Source organism: Misgurnus anguillicaudatus, chromosome 9 (assembly GCF_027580225.2).
Source record: "Misgurnus anguillicaudatus chromosome 9, ASM2758022v2, whole genome shotgun sequence".
In the NCBI taxonomy this organism is placed as follows: Eukaryota; Metazoa; Chordata; class Actinopteri; order Cypriniformes; family Cobitidae; genus Misgurnus; species Misgurnus anguillicaudatus.
In genome coordinates, this window is record NC_073345.2 from 29,285,405 (window position 1) to 29,309,951 (window position 24,547).

A 24,547-nucleotide genomic window follows, 5' to 3' on the forward strand; every position below is an offset into this window, starting at 1 on the left:
TTGAGTTATGAATCACTTCTTTTTCTAACTTTTGGATCTTGTTCTCTAATTCTATCAATTTTTGTTTGGACCTTTTAGCTTTGGAACTACAGAATCCGATAATTTGACCACGAATGTAGGCTTTGAAAGCTTCCCATCTGACACAAGCTGATGTTTCAGTTTTATTGTATTCAAAAAAATAATCAATTTGTTTCCCCAAATACTCTATGAATGATGGGTCCCTGAGCCAGCCTATCTGAAGATGCCACCTAGGAGGTTCTTTTCTCCAGTTAGTGCAGCTGTATAGTAGTTCTACTGCTGCATGATCAGATATAACTATGCTGTGATATAGAACATCATCTATTCTATTCAACATTTGTGCTGATATTAAAAAATAATCAATACGAGCATATGTTTGGTGAGCACCTGAGTAACATGAATATGATACTTTTGCAGGATTGAGATGTCTCCAAATATCTAAAAGATTGAGGTCTTTCATAAAATTATGAAGTACTGACCTGGACTTAGTATGTGTATTATCAATACCAGTAGAGCGGTCTTTCAGCGGATCTATTGTACAGTTCATGTCCCCTCCCATAAGGATTTGTCCTGACAGATTAGCAACCAACAGGAATAAATTCTTGTAGAAGTTTGGGTTATCATCATTCGGTCCATAGACATTGATCAAGTTTATCTTTTCTGAAAACATAACACCTTGTAAAATAATATATCTTCCTGCTGTGTCTTTGATTACCTTCTGAACTTGTACTGGAATAGATTTATGGATTAATGTCATTACCCCTCTTGCACCCGATGTGTGACAGGCAGCAAACACTTGACCTGGCCATCTCCTCCTTATTCTAATTGTATCACCCATTACCATGTGGGTTTCCTGTAAAAAAACTATTTTTGCTTGTAAAAATTTAATTCTATCCATTACCTGCCTTATTTTTTTTATATTACCCAGCCCTCTGCAGTTCCATGTTACAAATGTTATTTTATTTATATCTCCCATTATTTTTATCTTTTAGTCTATGGAGTGCGTTTGGATTATCATGCATATACATATTTAGGTCCAAAATGTTTTTACCCAAAAAGAAAAAAAGACTACTAATAAAAAAATGACATTGACACTTAACATCGATCACACACAACATACATTTAAGGTTGACCAGTAACTTTTACACTCCTGAATCAACTCCCCCCTCCCTCTTATTCCCCTCCTTATATGGGTTTGCCTAATCCACACACCTGTGAGGAACTAACGTTATACGAACTCTACGAACTCTGTTGACGCAACCCATTCTGCTTTTCCATTCCTACGTATTTTGAACAACATCCAAACTTAAACTATCATAAACACAAATTAACAGATTTTTAACAAAGTACATTATCGTAACTTTTGTACAGCATCACTGGCCTGAGCCAAATACACCTTGTTTTCAAATATACTCCCATTTATGAACGAGAAGTGAGAGCCCAACAAATAAACAATAAAAATACTTTGGGAATATTGTTCCGGAAAATTCCTGCCCCTATTTTAATGGGCCTACCGTCAATCTTTGCTTAATGTTTCAATGAAGTTTTCCACCTCGGATGGGTTCTCAAACATTCTGGACCTGTCTCGATGAGTAACCAGAAGGCGTGATGGGAAGACGACCCTGTGTTTACTGATTCCCAGGTCTCTTAATTTCTTCCGAACTCCGTCGTATGCTCTCTGCTTCCTATGAACCTCGGCCGACACATCCAAGTAAAACCGGATACTTTGGTCCTTGTATTGAATTGAACCTTTGGCCCGTGCAGCTCTAAACACTTGCTCTTTTTGTTTGAAGTTCAAAAACCTCATAATAAGTGTTCTTGGTGGAGCTGAAGCATCTCGATTGCCATGGTTGTCTCCTTTGCCACGCATTTGCCCCACTCTGTGTGCTCGTTCTAGAGTCAGTGGCTCGTTTACATCCATTTCCAAAACTCTTGGAAGCCATTTCTCGAGAAACGCGCACGCATCATTGCCTTCCTCTTTTTCTGGCAGGCCCGTCAATCGCAAGTTGTTCCGTCGACTACGGTTTTCCAAATCGTCAGCCTTTTCTATTATTTTTTCCATTTGGGATTGTAGTATTTTAACATGACCCTTAAGTTGCACGATTTCGTCCTCCGCACCGGAGATACGCTCCTCGGCTTCTTTAACTCTCTCAGTCAGTTCTTTGATCACAGAAATAACCCCGTCGATTTTATTTGAGACTCGTTTCTCCATATCTTTGATAGCTTGTACAACATCGGCATTGCTAAAGCTGGAGTTGGATGATTTAACAGAGTCGCCGTCGCCATCCTCCTCCGTATCTCTCGTGTCGTCGTCAGTTTGACCCGAGCCCTGTTGCATATCTTGTACATCGTCTATTTTCCCATGCGACTTAGTCTTCCGTTTTGGTGACATTTTAACCCCACGTCTTTTTACACAAAATACTCTGCGAAACAGCACTGTTTTACGTAGGTTTTAAGGATTTATTTGCAAAAGTTGCAGGAGGGTTAACGCTCGCGTCTTCTCAGCACCACGCCATAACCGGAAGTCGCTGAACTTTTCATATTATGTATGAATAGGAAAAAACATAATTCTAATTATTTAATTTAAAGGTGCAGCATGTAACTTTTAGAAGGATATTTTGACAGAAATTCAATATAATATACACAACTATATTATCTATGGTGTATAAACGCCTTACATAATGTACTGTTATGTGTTATTACCTAAGAATGTTTTTATCTACATACAACGCCGGTCTCCTTACATGGAAGTCGCCATTTTGTGTCCCCATGTTTCTACAGTAGCCCTAAACGGACAAACTGCTTTACTGTCACTACTGTATTTTGTCTTAGATGACAACATGTTTGTCCTGTGGCAGCTACGGTAGCGTCTCTATGCATTTTGGTTGCAATTCACAATTTTACTACTAGATGGTGCTAAAATCTTCACACTGCACCTTTAACAGTGAAATCCAATCGCCTATTTGCTTACAATTTGCACAAAGAAACCATGGTCTTTGCCCATTCAAGTAGATAGAAGTTACATGACTGCAAATGGAGGTTTCTGTGACTGAAGACATTACGTCCCTTGAGGGACTTTACAGCGATGAGTCAAAAGTAGAGCCGGTTCAGAAGCCGTGAAAGACATGAGCAATGAATTCCAACTTTGTTGCACCAAGTGTGAAAACAGCCAAACTTGAATTGGGAAGAGAACTGAGAACTCCAAAATGACTTTTTAAGATAAACTAATGATGTGACATGAATATTAAACCTTATTTAAAGACTAAACTTGTCTAGATGACAGTGGATTTTGTGGTGGTTGCTGACTCATACATTGCTATTCTCGTAGCTCATATCTGCTGCTGTTGTGCTTGGATCTATAAGCAGATGATTCACCGATGCACATTCCTACAGATAAAACTGACATGCACACATATTAACCGTGTATACTCACATGTTGTGAGCATCGTCTCTGTGTGTGACAAAGATGACAATGCAGCTTGTAAACATTCGATTATGTGACCAGAGACGGTATCAAATCACCTGCGTCACAGCCAGCCCTGTTGCCTTGGAAACAATGACAATGATGTCACAAGGACATCACAGTTTACAGGTCTGACCCCTCATAGCATCATCCACTTGTGTTCTGTTTTCTAATCAAATCTGGATGGAGCTCGATTTTGACAATGCATGCAATCCTAAATATCCACATAACCCCTTTAAACTGCACCAATCAAATCCAATATAATTCAGAACAGCGTCAGGTCAATAGAAAACTAATGTACAGGGTAAGATTTATGGGATATAAACCTCAGAAATTTATTTTTAAACACTGCAAAACAACATCTGGTGGTATGAATGACTCCTTATATGCTGGGGGTAATTTTTTTTACTCTGTATAAATGGAAACTCACACAATTACAATTGCCCATGTGATATCAGAGTTTTTTATTGGTGTTATTTACTGTGATTTTTTGTATAACTTTACCTCTTTTGATGCTAACAGATTTGCTGTTTAGGGATTAGATATGGGTGATTCTCACGAAACCATTGAAACACCACGACACTAATGATTTTAGCTTTAAAATGTGTAATATAGTAACATTAAAAAGCATCAGAATTAACACAATACTGTGTTCTATCTTGCACAATGTGTGATTTCAACATAAGAATTTATAATTGTAAATTTTATCTCATTTTCTGCTGAAATTCTCATTACCGCAATGTGTCCGGCTGTGTTTGAACATGCGTTATGTTGTAATTTAATCAAATTAACACAAAAATATTAAGAAAAAAAATAAATGGATGTTTCGCTAGACTACTTTAGATGACAGAAAAAATATTTACTGAATATTCATGTATAATAATAATAATGAAGGAAAATGATGTGTCCATGCCTGATGTTCTCATCCTCCGCAACACTTTTTGAGAACAGTTTAAGCACACATACAGAATTTTAATCAAGTTTGATTTTGAGTGACCAAGCACATGGACCAGTTACTTCAAGATGGCTACCAGATAAGATCATTTTTTACAGTTAATTTGAAATATTGTCTTGTCAGAATGCTTACACGACATTTTGATTATCATTACCGCAACAGATGCTTATTAAATGTTAATTTAATTAATAGAAGCATAATACTTTGATTTTAAATGCATGTGCAGAATCTCCAAATTATGTTCTTTCAGGTTTGTCATGTCATTTTGAAAATATGTCAGTGTTGATGTTTTCTGACTGTTGAGGTAATGAGATTTTTTAGGACTAATTTTTTAAATTATGTTACAAAAAGTGTTAAATGATAAGTAAAAGTTTTTAAATTAATGTTCCCATTTACTCCAGACTTTGTTTTTCAATGTCTGGTGGGAAAAAAAGTAAATTTAAGCCATTTTTACATTTTCATGCTTGACATTTTTAAAACCAAGTTTTCGTGAGAATCATCCATACAGGTATTCAAATTAAGCATTAAGCCATGTCAATACTACACATTACTGTTCAAAAGTCAAAGGCACATAAAAAAAATAATTGTACATTGAAAATATTTGCAATAATACCATGCATGCTTTATTTTTTATAATTTTCTTTTTTTTTTCAATTTCACCGCTATCTCATTGAAAATTGTTCATATTATATGATGTGGTCAATTCGTATTAATTTGTATGACCACATATGTAAATTTGCGAATGAAGCAATATGGGTGGTGCGTTTATCGCAAAAACATTTGCTATTCGCCTCAAACGCGTCTTCGCCCAAATTGAAAATATTCAACTCGAGCGAAAAATTCACATGACACAAAGTTAAATCCCGTGAGTAATCTAGAGCGAGTAACACGCTGCCTCGCGTTTGGTGTGTACGTAGCATTAGAGTTTACTCGCTTCATTCACACGTGAAATTCTAGTCATCAAGACACTCACGCGGAAAATCGCATCATGGGTGGGGCTTCTGCGACTCCGCTCGCTTCCTGTAATCACGTCACTACTAGAGCAAAATTGGTTAACGTGCTGCCTTTTTCCGCCAAAGTTCAAAATTTTCAACTCGGCAACGATTAATTCGCACGAACTAGACACGTGAATGAGGCGGAATTGTGTATACTGCGGCGCTAAACGCCTTATTCGCACCGCAAGACCTCCAGACGCACGTCAACGCGTCTTCACATTGACTTAACATTGAAATCACTCGCGCTTGACGCCTCTACCGCGGCTGGTGTGAACACAGCACAAAACAAAAAATATAAATGTCTGAAAATCTATGATGTGATGTTTAATACTAACACTCGAGCATAAAAATCTACTAAACATAAAAAAACGAATGTGCATCTGTAGAGTCCTATATATTAAACTTGTATACTATACTTCTTTGTCTTTTAATGCACTTTGAGCTCAGCAGTAATATTTTGGTTTGACATTCTCCAATGGCCTTTCTAAATCTGTGCGCCGTGCCCGTGATAGATGAATGACCCCGAAAAACAGCACAGAGCTGATGATTTCACCGTCCCTGTACCAGCTGCAAGGCTGCTGACTGCTGCGGGAATCTTGCACAGGTATGGTGCGTGCATTAAACAGATGCCTAATAAGGTCAGCCGGCAGTATGTTTCCCCTTTACAGACAAACATGCCTGAGAAACGGGCTTCATGGATGCTGATTTAGCAAACGTCTCATACGGTACGTCACAGTGATGGTGCAATTAAGAGCGGTGTGGGAACATATACCAACAGAAACTAAACTTAACTTGGTGAAGATGGCCACTGGCATCGCTGGATGTAATACTAAACTATTTAATCTTTCTCATTAAAATTCTGGTTTGTTTCAACTTACTGGGTCAAAAAGGGACAAACCTAGCCATTCAGATAATTAACCCAGAAAACACATTTGACCATATGGGTTAAAACAACCCAGAATTATAAGTGTTGGGTTTGTCCACATTTCACCCAATCATGGGTTAAAACAATAATTTTTAGAGTAGCTCAATTGGTAGAGCATCTGCCAGTAACCAAGACGATGGATTTCATTTTTCTAGAGAATTGTGTATACATTTGTCTACATTTGTGTATATGCGTGTATGTATACTGAGCCCCTAAGGTGACATTGGAGTAAAACAATCGAAAGTTTAGTTTTATGTGCTCACGTGAAACTTTCATGTGCTCACGCAAAACTTTCGTGTGCAGACTGTTTTTTTAAGTTTAGTTTCGCGTGCGCACGTGAAACTATTGCTTGCACACGTGAAACTATCGCTTGCACACTTGAAGCGAAAGTTTCACGTGCGCAAGCGAAACTAAACACGATGGTTTCGCGTGAGCATGCGAAGCTGGACTTTATTTAATTTTTGCTCCATGTCCCCTTAGGGGCTCCGTATATGTATCTGTGATTGCAAAAAAAAGTAATCGAAAGTTTAGTTTCGTGTGCTCACGCGAAACCTTCGTGTGCAGATTATTTTTTTTAAAGTTTAGTTTCAAGTGCGCACGTGAAACTATTGCATGTGCACGTGAAACTGTTGCATGCGCACATGAAACTATTGCATGCGCACGCAAAACTATTGCATGCGCACGCAAAACTATTGCATGTGCACGTGAAAGTTTCACGTGCGCAAGCGATATTAAACGTGATAGTTTCATGTGAGCATGCGAAACTGGACTTTATTACATTTTTGCTCTATGTCCACTTAGGGCCTCCGTATACATATCTGTGATTGCAAAAAAAAGTAATCAAAAGTTTAGTTTCTTGTGCTCACATGAAACTTCTTTGTGTGCAGAATTTTTTTAAAAGTTTAGTTTCGTGTGCTCACGTGAAACTATCGGGTGTGCATGTGAAACTATCGTGTGCGCACGTGAAACTATCACATGCGCATGTGAAGCGAAAGTTTCACGTGCGCAAGCGATATTAAACGTGATAGTTTCATGTGAGCATGCGAAACTGAACTTTATTACATTTTTGCTCCATGTCCCTTTAGGGGCTCCGTATACGTATCTGTGATTGCAAAAAAAAGTAATCGAAAGTTTAGTTTCTTGTGCTCACATGAAACTTCTTTGTGTGCAGAATTTTTTTAAAAGTTTAGTTTCGTGTGCTCACGTGAAACTATCGGGTGTGCACGTGAAGCGAAAGTTTCACGTGCGTAAACGAAACTAAACGCAATAGTTTCACATGCGCAAGCAAAACTGAACTTTATTTAATTTTTGCTCCATGTCCCCTTAGGGGCTCCGTATATGTATCTGTGATTGCAAAAAAAGTAAATCGAAAGTTTAGTTTCGTGTGCTCACATGAAACTTCTTCGTGTGCAGATTTTTTTTTAAAGTTTAGTTTCGAATGCTCACGTGAAATTATAACGTGTGCACGTGAAAGTTTCACGTGAGCACGCAAAACTAAACTTTTTTTAAAAAAAATCTTGCTTTATTAAATTTTTGCTCCATGTTCCCTTAGGGGCTCTGTATACGTATCTGTGATTGCCAAAAAAAAAAAAAAAAAGGAGTGTGCTTATGGGAATTTTTGACCATTCCTCTAAAAACACATTTGTAGGGTAATAACATCTGAAAATGCCTAAAATGTAAAAATGATTTCTTTAAATAGGAAAACATGGATATTTAGTTGGTTGACTTGCTATAAATGTCTCAAAGAAAGCATTTTTTTAAACGTCACATTTAATGCCGATTATTGTAATATTTTTCTTTTTTGTTATGCCACCAAGTACATATTACTTTTAAATGGACTTCATTTTAGTGACATTGTTGTGGCACTACTGAACGGTTTCAACGTTCAGATAATACATTTAAATAAAAAAATAAAAATAAAAAACTGACCCTTATGACTGGTTTTGTGGTCCAAGGTCACATTTGAATGGATTTAGGTATTAATTGCAATGTTTATTTTTCTGAAAAGTGCAGGGATTTCTATTTTTGTCAGTAGAGTTGGAAAGCTGGCAAAATGATGCAATGTGTAGATCATGTCAAGATGAATGAAATGAAAAGAACCGAGCAAGTCAACAAGTCTCAACACAAAGTTTAATTTACAGTACAGTACTTCCATTTGAAGGGCCATCAAACGTCATACAGTTCATACAGTTGATGAAACTTCTTGAACCGTTCCTGTTTTTTATGGCTTAGTCTGAAATTAAAGCATTTGTAAACACTTTTATATTTAATAATCTTATTAAATAGCACTATCACAGCCTATTCATTTCAAAATTTCCTACATTTGTGTTCATTGTTAGACAAATTTTTGAGTATTTTGAAAATGAGCCAAGATGATTACATCTAAGGTTCGGGTTCTGAGTATCTGTAAATACTGCAGCGAGTAAGAGTTTATCTTGCTAAAGCGCAATGCACACAGTGTCATTTACAAATGGAGTTTTTCTCTCTTTCAACACAAAAGCTCACTCAGATAAATAATCCAAAAATAACTAACAATAATTTAGCAATACTGTAAACCACTGCATACATATATCATCAAATCTTCTACAGTAAAGTAGAAGGCGCTTTCACAATTTTACCACACGAGTACAAACAATCAAAACGTGTGGCATACAAACACACAAAAAATGTATCGGCATAACAAACCGAGTGTAAAGACCACCCGACACACAATCACCAAATTCATCCACACATTTCTTCACAGTTGCAAAAAGGCTAAAATTCAATAAACCCTATTTAATGTACAGCGAACCGTGTTTGGCAAATAAAAGTACTTTCGAGTGCACACATGCTCACGGCATTAGCAAGTATACATTCATTTAAGATACAAGCCTCATTTATGGACGCAAACGCACCACTCCCAAATATCGTGATTGCTCTACGGTGCGTTTTTTATATTAACAGCACTTTTGTTATTAACTCATTTGATTACATACAGTACGATAGTTTAAAAGCCTTTGGCATGAACTGGGACGCAAGGAAGCTAGCTGCCAAGTGCTCACGGCGACAAATCAAGCCGAACTTCCCTTCACTAACTAAGCAACCTTGTGACTTTTTTAGGCACAAGTATTATTATTATTTTTTCATTTTTAGGAAGTATCCTTGAACGTGAATACAATATATAAAAATGAATAAATAAATCATCCTGGTGGTAAAACTGGCTGCTGCAGTGCATTCTGGGTACTGTATGTACAGCACATGACACTTCATGAGTGAGAACTGTATTGCATGTTTGAATAAAAACACCAACCAAAGGTATACAGTACAGTATTAGATATGACAGAAGGGTTATTTTGTGTGCATTGAGAGTAACAACCAGCAGCGCTTCAGTATTCTGTATCAGACCCGTCGGCCGGGTCGGTGTTGCGAGACAGCATATAGTTGTCCATGTCTATAGATGGACAGTTGTGAATGGAATAGCGTAGGCGCTCGGCTAGTATTGCCTGGCTTGTGTAGGGAGGAAGGCGGAGCTGGAAGAAACAGGTCTGAGCTGTGGGGAGGCCGTTCACAGGCTGTTGAAAGAACATAAAGAAAATTTGCATACTGTTGAGAAGACTAAAATATCATAAAATTGCTTAACACCAGAGACCTATTTGTATGTAAAAATCTCTTGCATAAACTAAAAAAAAAACCCTCTAAAAGGTACCCCGACTATGAAGACTTGTATGCTTTAATACTTCATATTTGCATTCAATTAGAGGTTTTCACAGGTCCACTAATATCCAAAAAACCCGAGCGGGTTCGGGTCTAAAAGTTTAACGTGTGCCTCGGACACAGGTCGGGTATAATATTAAAGGAATAGTCTACTCATTTTCAATATTAAAATATGTTATTACCTTAACTAAGAATTGTTGATACATCCCTCTATCATCTGTGTGCGTGCACGTAAGCGCTGGAGCGCGCTGCGACGCTTCGATAGCATTTAGCTTAGCCCCATTCATTCAATGGTACCATTTAGAGATAAAGTTAGAAGTGACCAAACACATCAACGTTTTTCCTATTTAAGACGAGTAGTTATACGAGCAAGTTTGGTGGTACAAAATAAAACGTAGCGCTTTTCTAAGCGGATTTAAAAGAGTAACTATATTTTATTGCGTAATAGCACTTTTGGGAGTACTTCGACTCGCCTGAAAAGTCCGCTCCCCTTCTCACTCTCATAATGGGAGAGGGAGGGTGTTACTGCGCCGAGACAAAGTACTCCCAAAAGTGCTTTTACGCCATAAAATATAGTTCCTCTTTTAAATCCGCTTAGAAAAGCGCTACGTTTTATTTTGTACCACCAAACTTGCTCGTATAACTACTCGTCTTAAATAGGAAAAACGTATATGTGTTTGGTCACTTCTAACTTTATCTCTAAATGGTACCATTGAATGAATGGGGCTAAGCTAAATGCTATCGTAGCGTCGCAGCGCGCTCCAGCGCTTACGTGCACACACACAGATGATAGAGGAATGTATCAACAGTTCTTAGTTAAGGTAAAAACATATTTTAATATTGAAAATGAGTAGACTATTCCTTTAACGCCATTCTCAGGTCATTTAACATGAATGTGTTTTTGCCGAACAGACACAAGAAGACTTGAACTCGCGTGTGTGCATTGAGTCCTTTTTCAACCCCTGTAAAAGAGGGCTTGCGACAACGCGTGGCTGGCAGTAGGTTCATTTTCGTTGAGCCAGACCTGTCAATCAATTTTAAATGCACATTTTATCGGTTACCTTTAGTGTCGTTGTCAGATAACACGGAAAATTAATGGAGCATGGGGCCAAATTGGTTGCGATGCCACCAGGGTTTCTTTCTGCAGACTGCACACACGTTGGTGCAGGTTATATTCAGGTCCAGCCGGGTTTAAAAATTGCCACTTGTTCGGGACGGACTCTGGTTTAATTTTGTCGGGTTTGCCTTGGGTAGGGTCTTTAAAAAAAAAATGTATGCACAACGAGTTCAGGTAAAAAGTGATTCTGGTCATTTTCGGTCAGGTACATTTCTTTGGACCCTACCAGAGACCCATTTGTATGTTGTTACAAAAAATAACCCTTAAATAAAACCCACTTGCCTTCAACTACGGAAACTAATTGATAGAAACACATTAAATATTTTCAGTTCTTCAAAAAAAAAAAAACTACATGTAATACTCATTTTAACCTATGGAGGCCGTCATTATGTTTCATGTTCTGAAATTAATGACGTATAATGGTTGTTGTAAAATATTACTACACTCTATACTATGGTATCTTCTATAGTTTTTCATGTGAGATTTTTTTATTTCCCACTTACATATTCTTACCTCTCAGATCGCCTTTATTTTGATCTTCTTTCATAGTATGTTTTCTGTATTATTATTCCTTTTTTTCTGTATTATTCATATCTCTGTAAAGGGCTGAATAGAAGACCTGATGCTGTATTTTTAATGAAATGTGGACTAAATACCGCCACCTGCTGCCTGTGTGGGTGTTTAACTCTCATCTTCTGTTTCACATCATTTTCTAATCAACTGATTAAAGACTTGTTTAGAATGGGTTTTATTGCAACCATTTAACATCATGTATAGTGATGAAAAATCAAAATGGCAGCCTCTGATAAAAAATAGATTTTTTTTCACGTTTATTAAAACTGTGACATTTATATGTTTTTTATTTTCACATACAAATTGCCATAGTGTTTATCTATTAAATCATACATGTGTTTATAACCGGGGTAACTACACCTGGGATGCTCAAAAATGGCTTTGAGTTGTGTAATGTTGAGTTGTTCAAGCTAGTTTTCGAAGACAAATGATGCAATTTCAGAGACACTAGTGGTGCCAAACAAACTCATTTCCCGCCAATTTTTATAAAAAAGTTGCCCGCCAGCATTTTTTTTGTGATTTTCACAAAATGCTTTATAGGAAAATTGTATTCTATAAGTATATAAACATACAAATATTAATTAATGAAAAAAAAACGACCCTCTGCTTTTAAACAAACAAACAAACAAACAAACAAACAAACGATAACAGAAAATAAAAAATGTTTTATCCTATCTTCATTTGTTCTCCTTTTATTAACCTCTTTAATATGGTAGGTTTCTTTATTTTCTGAAATAATTGCATTTTTGTCAAGGAATTTTGTTAGAGATCAAATTCAGAATGATTATTAAAACATACATGAGTTAAAAATGTTGAAAATTTTTTTTGTTTCAATTTTTTACAAATTGTGTAAGAGCGCCATCTAGTGGATAATAGCAGAATTACAGATTCACGTAAAAACTTATTAGGAAAGCGTCATAAGCAGGGACATTTTTCTCTTAACTCTTTCCCCATTAAGAGAAAATGCTTCCCTGCCAATGAGGAGAATTTCCAGCTTTCCGCAATACCGCTATTATCCACCAGGTGGCACACTTCTGCAACTTTTACAACCCGGAAGTAATGCCTCACATGAAAGTGAAAGAACGCTGTGTATGTTTTAATCGCTCTGCATCTAAATCTGTATCAAAAGTCCTTTGTAAAAATTGAATTATCTCAAAATGTGGTGTTTTTAAAGAAATTTACCCATATTTGAGAGGTGATAAAAAGAGAACTAATGAAGGTAGGATGAAACTTTTTTTTTTTTAAGCAGAGGGTCTGTACTTTCATTTGATATATTTTATGTTTAGATATATAAAGAAGAACATTTTCTGGAAGGCATTAAACTATTGTGAAAATCCTGAAAAAAAGTTGGCGCTGACTGGCAACTTAAAAAAAAAAAAAACGCTGGTGGGGAATGAGTTAATTGACGAGATAACTCATCAATGGCAGGGAAAGAGTTAAAGTTTTCATTACAGCTTGAGACTAAATTTAATTTCTACGATGATAGCACAATATATCAAAATTATTGAAATAGCGTAAACATGCATACCTTTAAAGTTTGCAATAACAGAATGATTTTAATATTTAAGGTTATGTACAGTATTGTGAAAAATTTTAGCAAAGAGACTGGCACACAAATGTGACCCTGGAGCACAAAACCATTCATAAGCGTCAATTTTTTTTAAAATATTTGGCTGAGACTATTTAAGAATCTGGAATACGAGGGTGCAAAAATTCGAAATATTAAGAAAATTGCATATAAAGTTGTTCAATTTTTTAATATATATTTATGGTATGACATAAAATATCTTTATGGAACACGATCTTTACTTAATATCCTCATGATTTCTGGCATACAAAATCAATCATTTTAACCCCCATACATACACTTTTCATGTCCGTGCGTGCCGTAACTCTGTCTGAAGCACACACCGCTAGCTTAGCTTAGCACAAAGATTGGAAGTAAATGGCTCCAGCTAGCATACTGCTCCTCACCACAGGGATAGTATAGTAATAATATAGTTCCCAGTATGTATACGGTTATGTATTTGTATATGACCTTGTTATCTGTACACGCTGTGACTATATAAATCACATAGAAATAGGAAAATGTTGGCATTATTTTGTCACTTATTGGGAGCAGTATGCTAGCTGGAGCCATTTACTTCCAGTCTTTGTGCTAAGCTAGGCTAGCGGTGGGTGCTTCAGAGTTACAGCACGCACAAGATGAAAGGGGTATGTATAGACTTATCTAACTCTGGGGGATATGGTGAATAAGTCCTAAAAAGTCAGCGTGTTCCTTTAAGGGACATTTTATGGTGTTGTGCACCTTTGGGTCACTGTACAAACTGTACAAACAATGTATTTTTGGCTATTGCTACAAATATACCCATGCGACTGGTTTTGTGGTCCAGGGTCACCAATGTTATTGTTTCTGATGTATGGAAAATCAACAATCAACAATGTAAACATTGTTTAATGTAAAAATTTCTTTTTAATATTATGCAGCCCTAATTCCAACACCCAAAGATTTTCTTACCCGGTCAACTTTTATGATCTGAAACTTCTGCGTGATGTCTGCCGGATTGGACGGCAGCCTGGAACGTCCGGACACGAAGCGCAAGAACAAAACTCTCTCTTCATTGGTAAATTCCTCGAGGCTCTGCCACAGCCAGCCAATAAGCTGGTGGTTGTCGGTGATGTCACGATAACGCACCACCTTTTTCAGCATCTCCACAGAAACCTCAGGCAGGCCACATACCAGCTGCTCCAGCTGTCTCGCCGTGAGCAGGGAAAGCAATGGGACGGGAATGATGGACGACATGCCTTCCCGCACTGCCGCCACCTACAGGAACACATGCATATGTTGTACGTCAAAGCTGACAATGCTTTTAGCATATGAATTCAACATGAGAATTTTAGCAGTTTAATTATTAATAGTAGTACAGGATGCAAAGTTTATGATGTAGCTCCATCACAGTCAGTTCTCCAGAGGAGAATCGTGTTATGTGTACCTGTCTGTCCATCTCATGAAGTCTGTAGTTCAGGGCTCTCTCCACATACTCGTTTCTATTGGAGAAGGTCAGAGGAAGGTTGTGACCTCCGGGAACCACAGGAACCAACGTCCCATTGGCACTGTGGGCCACGAATGAGTACAGAGGGATCATCTATAAACAAAAAAAGTGCATGAGAACCAGACAGTAAAATCTCAGATACTGGCTTTGTAGATACTGTAGTGAAAGCAGAGATTTCAGTGCATTTGGTTAAAGTGTCTTAATGCTTTGAATGGATGACCCATGATGCACTCTTACCTCAAGGGATGCACCCCTAGGATAGGATTTTTTTTGGACGATATCAATTTTAACGGTAACACTTTACAATAAGGTTCATTAGTTAACATTAGTTAATGTATTAACTAACATGAACAAACCATGAGCAATACATTTGTTACAGTATTTATTAATCTTTGTTAATGTTAGTTAATAGAAATAAAGCTTTATTTGCTTGTTCATGTTAGTTCACAGTGCATTAATGTTAACAAAATTGTAATAAAAGTATTAGTAATTGTTGAAATTAACATTAACAAAGATGAATAAATGCTGTATAAGTGACGTTCGTTATTAGTTCATGTTAATTAATGTAGTTGGCTAGTGTTGACTGGTGAACCTTATTGTGAAGTGTTACCATTTTAACTAACAACCATTGGTGGATTCCAATATTTGTCACATGCTTATTTGAACATTTGTCATTAACTTTTTCCTTGCCATTGACGAGTTATCTCTTCAATAAAGAGGGAAAAAAATGCATAATAAACCTGATGAATTAATATGTTAATCTGTTATACGGCGATTATCCACTAGATCCAAATTTTTTTATCCATTTACCCAATTTATAAAAAAAAACTGAAGCAAAAAAATATATATATTTACTAATTTTAAACTGTGTATGTTTTGATAATCGTTCTGAATCCGATCTCTAACAAAATTCCTTCACAAAAACGCAATTATTTCAGCTTTTTGAAAAAAAATTTTTTTAAGAAAAATACCCATATTTAAGAGTTTATAAGCAGAGAAAATAAAAGAAACTTTTTCCCCTGTTTTGTTTGTTTGTTTCTTTGAAAGCAGAGGGTCTGTTCTATATATTTTTAGAAGAAAATTTTCGTGTAAGGGATTTTGTGAAACTTTTGTGATTACAAAATACAGAAAAAATTTTTTTTTTAAATTCTGGTGGGGAATCAGTTAAAAAGCTCAAAACAAAAAAAAGTTCAAAAACACATTCATTAAGGCAGCGTTTTTTAAACTGGGGTCCAGGAAAGCCCAGAAGGATCTTAGGGGTCCCCAGAAATTTTTAGAGAAAAAACACAAAGAAAAATTAGTAAAAATCTACTATATAGCCAATAATTTGAAAACAAAGCTGAATTTCCATTACCTATGTCCGGTATAATGTAGTGTAGTGATTTCATAAAAATTAATCAACAGCTGTTTAAATTGTAGTTTGCAGAGGCTTGGACCTGGAAACGGTATTCCTTACGTCACAAGTTACCAAGTGGATTACATTTTGATAAATGAAAACTAAAATTTAAAGCAACAAACAAAAATCCCTGATATTCCATGACTTGGACAAAATAATAAAAATCCCCTGACTTTCAACGTCTGGAATAGATCTTTAAAAATTCCATGACATGTGGGAACCCTGTATTTATCTAACAAAGTTTAAATGTTTTTATACAAAAATATATAAACGGAAATATAATTTAGGATGGGGTTCCTTGCATAAGGTTCATTATATTTGGGGGTCCTTGCCATCATAAAGTTTAAAAATCCATGCTTAAAGCCGTGTACACACCACAAGATATTTCCTGTTGTGTGCGGTGTTTAAAGAGAGGCTGAATCTGCTTGAAAGCACATCGGGGCCGCCCGATTGCAAATATTCAACATGTTGAATATTTAGGATCAGAAATCTTGTAGTTTGGGTTAAACCCCGAGGACAAATGCAATCACACGCTGTAGATTGTCACGTGAAATTAAACGATACCCAATCAGAAAGTGACCTGATGAAAGATAAAACCATAATGGTGGAACAGGCACAGTCCAAAGTGAGATGGACATCAGAGATGTAAAAATGCAGTCCATTGTATTAATGCCATTTCTTTTAAGCCCATTGTTCGCCATGTTTGTTTACTGTCAAGTCACGTTTGGCCGCAAGAAACATTGCAAGATCTCGCGGGATTTCCTGTGTTCCCAGTTAAGACCCGCGTTGCACACCACACACTATAGGAACAAACGTGTTAAATCATAATTTTTTTTCATCATGTTTGTGGTCTCTCACGTTTTGAAAATCTAATAAGATTTAACCCTTGTGCATCCTTGAGGACATTTTTGTCTTTTTCAGTTTTGTTTTTTTGATAACTGCGTTAATGCTAACTGCATAAAATTTGCCACAGGTGTGCATTTTTATTGGAATTTTAATATTTCACCTTCATTTCCTTTAAAAAAATCTATTTTTTACTAGGTACACAAAATACTTCCTCTCAGGACCTTTTGGACAAAAATGTCCCCATTGAAACCCATTAAAACTGCAATTTTTAATCCTGGTGCCATTCAACTATAAAATGATGCAATCTTTGTTAACAGGCTTTCATTCTGTTGGCAAGGCTTCAAAATTAACATTTTTACTATTTTTTACCAGATGGTGCCATTTTTTTAGGTTTGGCATACAAAGCAAATTATCGCTTTATTGTTGTTTTCTGCTTATGCATATTAAAAAGCCAATTACATATATTATGAAGCTTTAACTGTGTGGGTGTGTTGGTATGGATGTCAGAGTGTGGTTTGTATGTGTGTACTGAAAATGTTATGTGTGTGTGTGTGTGTGTGTGTGTACCTGGTAATTATCACGTTGTGGTGACCAATTGTCCCCACAAAGATAGGAATACCAGTATTTTTGTGACCTTGTGGGGACATTTTGAGGTCCACATGAGAAAACAAGCTTATAAATCAAACAGAATGATGTTTCTTGAAAATGTGAAGTAGTAGAAGGGTTTCTGTGATGGTTGGGGTTAGGGAATGGGGTAGGTAAGGGGAATAGAATATATAGTTTGTATGGTATAATTGCATTACGTCTATGAAATGTCCCCACAAAACATGGAAACCAGAATGTGCGTGTGTGTGCATGTGTGTGTGCATGTGCATGTGTGTGTGTGCGTGTGTAAACAGTTTGAATGAAAAAAAAATATTGTACTGGAAATCACAAGACTACAACCGCTGCAAAGGAGGTGTCGTTTTTTTTTCATAAAAACAACAGTGGCATTGTGTAAACAAACCAGCATTTAAAGGGTTAAAATATCTGAAAATTAATGAATGTTTGGTCATTGTGATTAGAGCTGATGCTGGTTAAAAAAATGGCATCAGTGAAAGTGGAAAAAAATATTAATCTATAATATTTTTATGACACTTTTTTGACATGGACATTTTTGTCCTTTATGGACCTGAGAGGTAATTTTTTTTTTAATCTGATACTGCATAAAAAATATGAATGCATAAAAATTAATGTTGTTGTTAATCATTGACATATCCAAGGCTGTAATACTCAAAGAAAAAAAATCTGCTTAGCATTTAGTAAATTGAAAATAATTACAATTTTTCTTTTTTTCATAAAAAAAACAGCAGTGGCATTGTGTAAACAAACCAGCATTTAAAGGGTTAAAATTCTGAAAATTAATAAATGTTTGGTCATTGTGATTAGAGCTGATGTTGGTTAAAAAAATGGCATCAGTGAAAGTGGAAAAAAATATTAATCTATAATATTTTTATGACACTTTTTGGACATGGACAGTTTTGTCCCCTGTGAACCTATGTGTAACTTTTTTTAATTGATGCACAAGGGTTAAAAAATCTTTTGGTTTGGCCTTTATTGCAGTTTATTGCTGCATCATCAATTTATTTTCAATGGAGATCCATTTACTGTAACATTCAACAGGCCAACCTTATAAAAGGCACAAAATAAAATGTTACAACTCAATGATTCAATAAACCCTTGAATCACACTACATACAGTATGTCAATAGTCAAAACTTGTCAAAAAAATACAGACCGCCGATACGTCGGTGCATCTCTACTCACCACTGTGAAGTTCTCTTCATTGATCACACTGTTGTCCAGGTGCAAGATGCCCTGAAGGGAGCGGTACGTGAGCAGATCCACCTCCTCCAGGTCGGCCGCTCCCAGAGGAATACAGCACATCTGTTTCCAAACCCACGGCGCCAGGTGCAGATCCAGGGGCTTTTTTGTTCGAATGGCCACGGCCATCAGAATACCCAAGAAACGAAACTGCACCATATGATCGTCTGAGGCAGCCGCTGGGTTCAGCAAGAATCTGGTCAAACAACCGAGGTTAGCGGAAAAAAAATCAATTGCATTGCTGTTTAAGGTAAAATTACATTGTGTAAATATTACCGAAAATAACCTACCTGTCCGTGTTGCTACCAACATCTGCGCTGCTGTTTGGAGTGTGAATGAGCAGGTCCACAACACCAGACTGCAACTCCTGAATACAAACAATACACAGTTTGAAATTTTGTTGTTCACAAACATCTAAATGAAAAGCAAATCCTGTTAAGTGATCGAACCTGGCACATTTCGGTGATGGTGTCGTCGAACACGCCCCCCGCATCGTCCGCACCTTCGCCCACCAACTTCACCTTCCATGCTCTGGAGGGCAAACGCAGTTCGGTGGGGTTCAGGTTCACCACTTGCTTGGCGATCTGTACAAAGATGGGCTTGCTAGAGCGCCCCCTGTGAACAGGAGGACAGACTTAGGTACTGTTCTGACGGTACTTCCTGTGCTTCTGCGAAATGATTGGTCCACTTAAAAGTACCTAGTAGAGATTCTCTTGACTGTGATCTGCGGGCCGTAGGTCTTTCCTTGGGTCATGGTTCTGCCGATAGTGCGAACGAGAGGAAGGGTGTTGACTTTTGGTGACAGCAGGCCTCGTAGCTGACCCTGCACGATGGCAGCCGTACCTGAGCTATACCGGGAAACGTTCACCTGGAGAGCAGCCAGAAAGAGATGCAGTCAGACGAAGATCTCGCTTGGATATCGACCAACACAAATCAATTTGTTTAGTGATAAAAACATGCTTGCTTAGTAAAAAATAGAAAGAGTTCTTGGCAGCAACTGAGATACCGTTTCGTTTCAGCGAAACATTATGCAGTCGTGTCTACTTTTGGAAGTAGCTGTGAAGCATAAATGCATGCGTTATTGATTGAACAAACCTGGCTGCAGGGGTCAAGGTTAAGAAGTCTCCAAGACTTGTACATGAGGTCAGAGAAGTGGTAGAGGACTCGGAGACGGGTGTTTAGCACCTCAGGGCTGCAGTCTTTCAGGGCGTTATACTGGGGCGGCACAGCCTGAGGCAGACCCAACTGTATCCCTGAACAACCTGCACAGTACATTAACATTATGCATTTGGCAAATGCTTTTATCCATTTATCCATTACATTTTATCAGTATGTGGGATCAAACCCGCTGCTACTGCTGAGCTACAGGAACATTAATACAGTCAGAGTCACTAGGATGATCGTGTAAGAAGCAGAAGTTTATATGAGCACTGCTTAATATAGTATTTTTTTGAAATGCTAAGTTAAAGGGACACTCCACTTTTTAAAAAAAAAATATGCTCATTTTCCAGCTCCCCTTAAAGGAATAGTCTACTCATTTTCAATATTAAAATATGTTATTACCTTAACTAAGAATTGTTGATACATCCCTCTATCATCTGTGTGCGTGCACGTAAGCGCTGGAGCGCGCTGCGACACTTCGATAGCATTTAGCTTAGCCCCATTCATTCAATGGTACCATTTACAGATAAAGTTAGAAGTGACCAAACACATCAACGTTTTTCCTATTTAAGACGAGTAGTTATACGAGCAAGTTTGGTGGTACAAAATAAAACGTAGCGCTTTTCTAAGCGGATTTAAAAGAGAAGCTACATTTTTTGGCGTAATAGCACTTTTGGGAGTACTTCGACTCGGCGCAGTAACACCCTCCCTCTCCCATTATGAGAGGGAGAAGGGGAGCGTACTTTTCAGGCGAGTCGAAGTACTCCCAAAAGTGCTATTACGCCATAAAATATAGTTCCTCTTTTAAATCCGCTTAGAAAAGCGCTACGTTTTATTTTGTACCACCAAACTTGCTCGTATAACCACTCGTCTTAAATATGAAAAACGTTGATGTGTTTGATCACTTCCAACTTCACCTCCAAATGGCACCACTGAATGAATGGGGCCAAGCCAAACGCCATCGAAGCGCCGCAGCGCGCTCCAGCGCCCACGCGCACACACACAGACGACAGAGGGATGTATCCACAATCTTAGTTAAGGTAATAACATATTTTAATATTGAAAATGAGTAGACTATTCCTTTAAGTTAAACATTTGATTCTTACCATTTTGAAATCCATTCAGCTGATCTCCGAGTTTGGCGCTACTACATTTAGCATAGCTTAGCATAATCTATTGAATCTGATTAGACCATTAGCATCGCACCTAAAAAATAACTAAAGAGTTTTAATATTTTTCCTATTTAAAACTTGACTCTGTAGTTACATTGTGTACTAAGACCGGCGGAAAATTAAAAATTGTGATTTTCTAGGCAGATATGGCTAGGACTATACTCTCATTCTGGCGTAATAATCAAGGACTTTGCTGCCGTAACATGACTGCAGGAGGTGTATTGATATTACGCAGCGCCCGGAAATAGTCCCCTGCTATTGAAAGATACTAAGGGGACTATTTTCAGCTGCTGCGTAATATCATTGCGCCTCCTGCAGCCATGTTACAGCAGCAAAGTCCTTGATTATTACGGCAGAATGAGAGTATAGTTCCTAGCCATATCTGCCTAGAAAATCACAACTTTTAATTTTCCGTCGGTCTTAGTACACGATGTAACTACAGAAGAGTCAAGTTTTAAATAGGAAAAACATCGAAACTTTCCGGTTATTCCTTTGCACTACGCTAATGGTCTAATCAGATTCAACGGACCACGCAAAGCCCCGCCAAAAGCAGCACCGCCAGACCCAGACACCAGCTGAATGGATTCCAAAATGGCAAAAATCAAATATCCAACTCTAGGGGAGCCGGAAAATGAGTCCATCTTCAAAAAAGTGGAGTGTCCCCTTAACCTGATCTATTTTTGCAGCTTCAGCAGAGGTTATACAAGAGATGTCAAGATTAATCTTAAAGAAAGAAAAAAAATGCACGTGTGCATATTCTGGTCTGCGAGTACATCTGACTTTATATGTTATAAGCGAGCTGCCTACCCAAGAAACAATTTTAGGCAATAAAGGCACAGAGTCTTTTTCAAACAGTAGGCAGTAATATTACGCTGTTTCGGAAATATTTCAAGGTAACGCTGAATGCATAATTCATCTGCAAGAAAATCCCAGAATGCATTGCACTGGGCACAACAAAACTGGAAATCCTGTCTGGATTTTACAGACAGGTTTATGTGTGTGTACCTGAAGTCCTGGTGGTCAGAGCTGGTGTGGTCCAGGCAGCGGTGTGGCATCGTCCAGCAGATATCTGTCTGATGTTTTTGCCTTGTAGAGTAGTAACCAGAGTGGGCTCCTTGACAGGGTTAGAGTGACCCAGACCCAGCTACATAAAAACATAAAAATGAAATTACAGTACAGAGTCCAAAAATCAAATTACAGGTGAAGAAGGGTGCCCATAAGGGTTTAGTTGAGTTTACCTGAGCCTCACAGTTGCAGCCCCATGCGTACACATCTCCAGTGTTGGAAAGAGCCAAAATGTGCTCACAACCAACAGCAATGTCTTCGATGAAAACGCCCTCCAAAGCGGGTATTATCTGTGGCCGGTTATGATTCTTCAGCATGGAGTCGGGCAGACCTATCAGACGCTCTGTGAAGAAAAATACACACATAAATCAGGGGCGTCTTTTATTTCAAAGGCCACTTGGCAACTATAAGTGCTTCCAAAAAAAAAAAACGTGGCCAATTTGATGTTTTTACAAGAAATATCTATCAAAGTAAAATCCACTGGGTTCTACCTTGGCCGAATGTGTACACGTGTCCATCTTTAGCCAGAACCACAGAGAAATGAGTTCCACATCCAATCTTTTTGATTCCCTTGTTACAGAGAGCCTCTACTTTCTATTAACCAATAGAAACACAAGACCATCAGCATATGACAAAATGCTCAGCCAATGAGATTTTGAGAAGTTCAAGACGTACCTGTGGGTAACACTTGACTGTACATGGTCCAATACCGAGTTTACCATAATCACCATCTCCAAAAGCCCATAGGTTCAAGCCATCTGATGACAGGACCAAAGTATGGTTGATACCACAAGACACCTGAGACAGTAAGAGGAAGATCTTTGTTTAATGCATCACATGACCATCAGTTTTTCAATAAAGTAAAGGTAAAAGAAATATTACTTGTCCTATGTGGAAGCCATCCAGTGCTGCAACTCGTTCTGGAACCATCTTGTTTGAAGTTGACCTCTGACCCAAGCGTCCTGAATCGCCGCTGCCAAACGTGAAAAGTTTTCCATCGGATGTCACGACAGCAGAATGTTTAAATCCACAAGCCAGCTGAAAAAAAAAAGTTGAAACTAGTACCTCATGTAAACCTCAAAGGTGTGTTTCTCTAAAGGGGCGGTAACACTGCAAATATGGGCAGGGAGCGCTTTGTCCATATTTGCTTTTTAGTAGAAAGAAAGGTCACACCGTGACTACCAAAAAAAGTTTGGTATGTAGCAAAATATCTTCGCACGAGCTTGTGTTTCCGGTCTGAAGCATTCGCATGCGTATGAGTAAAAGTAAATGGCACGTAAAGTGTAGTGTGACCGCCCCTTTATGTATTTTTCGTTAGCATTTTCCTTGTACCTGCACAACTTCCTCTCCCTGCAGAGCTTCAATTTGTTTGGGTCGCCTTTGCCTTTCACTGTTCCCATGACCCAGTTTCCCATAATCTCCATCACCCCAGCTGAACACCTCTCCAGTCTCCGTGAGAGCCAGAGAGTGACCATCCGACCCGTATGATGTCACCAGCTGTGTCACAACGTAACCTGTTAAACAAACAAAAAAGTCCATCAAATAAATACGAAGAGCTCAGATGCAAAACCCGCTAAATGCCACCTCCGTCAAAAATTATGATATTAACCGAATGCTCTCGGCACGTATTATAGGTTCATCAAATACTTTTGCTTCAAATCTGCTTAATCCCAGCCTCAAGCCATTAAAGGAATAGTCTACCCTTTTGCCATATTAAACTATGTTATTACCTCAACTTTGACGAATTATTACATATCTATCTTTTTTCAATGCGTGCACTGTACAGCGCGTCGTGAATGTGTTAGCATTTAGCCTAGCCCCATTCATTCCTGTGGTACCAAACAGGGAAGCCACCAAACACTTCCGTGTTTTCCCTATTTAAAGACTGTTACATGAGGAGTTATACCAGTAAGTATGGTGCCACAAAATAAAACTTTTTTTGGTACCATAGGAATGAATGGGGTTAGGCTAAATGCTAACACATTCACAACGCGCTGTACAGTGCACGCATTGAAAAAAGATAGGTATGTATTAAAGGCGGAGTCCACGATGTTTGAAAAACGGTTTGGAGAAGGAGACGGGCCGACTACCAAAACACACTTATAGCCAATCAAATCAAATCAAATGCCGGGTTGCGTATGTGTGGGGCGGGTCTATCAACAGAAGGTCCAGATTCTATTGGGGTAGGGGCGTGTTTGTTTAGGTGATTTCAAATATCAACATTGGCTTTCAAACATCATGGACTCCGCCTTT

General features: G+C 37.9%; 1 protein-coding gene across 1 annotated transcript in view; it reads right to left on the minus strand.

Annotated features, from left to right (window-relative positions):
- Positions 1-8,464: 8,464 nt before the first annotated feature.
- LOC129423052 (probable E3 ubiquitin-protein ligase HERC1) overlaps positions 8,465-24,547 on the minus strand; it is a 113,899-nt gene continuing 97,816 nt past the window's right edge. Inside the window, exons 65-78 of the mRNA XM_073871463.1 lie at positions 23,627-23,808; positions 23,177-23,332; positions 22,970-23,092; positions 22,786-22,888; positions 22,468-22,637; positions 22,235-22,373; positions 19,992-20,158; positions 19,595-19,764; positions 19,346-19,511; positions 19,187-19,263; positions 18,840-19,092; positions 14,733-14,885; positions 14,258-14,563; positions 8,465-9,907 (exon numbers count right to left, since the gene is read on the minus strand). Of these exons, the coding sequence (XP_073727564.1) occupies positions 9,722-9,907; positions 14,258-14,563; positions 14,733-14,885; positions 18,840-19,092; positions 19,187-19,263; positions 19,346-19,511; positions 19,595-19,764; positions 19,992-20,158; positions 22,235-22,373; positions 22,468-22,637; positions 22,786-22,888; positions 22,970-23,092; positions 23,177-23,332; positions 23,627-23,808 (2,351 nt within the window). The 3' untranslated portion in view covers positions 8,465-9,721. The remainder of the gene's footprint in view (positions 9,908-14,257; positions 14,564-14,732; positions 14,886-18,839; positions 19,093-19,186; positions 19,264-19,345; positions 19,512-19,594; positions 19,765-19,991; positions 20,159-22,234; positions 22,374-22,467; positions 22,638-22,785; positions 22,889-22,969; positions 23,093-23,176; positions 23,333-23,626; positions 23,809-24,547) is intronic.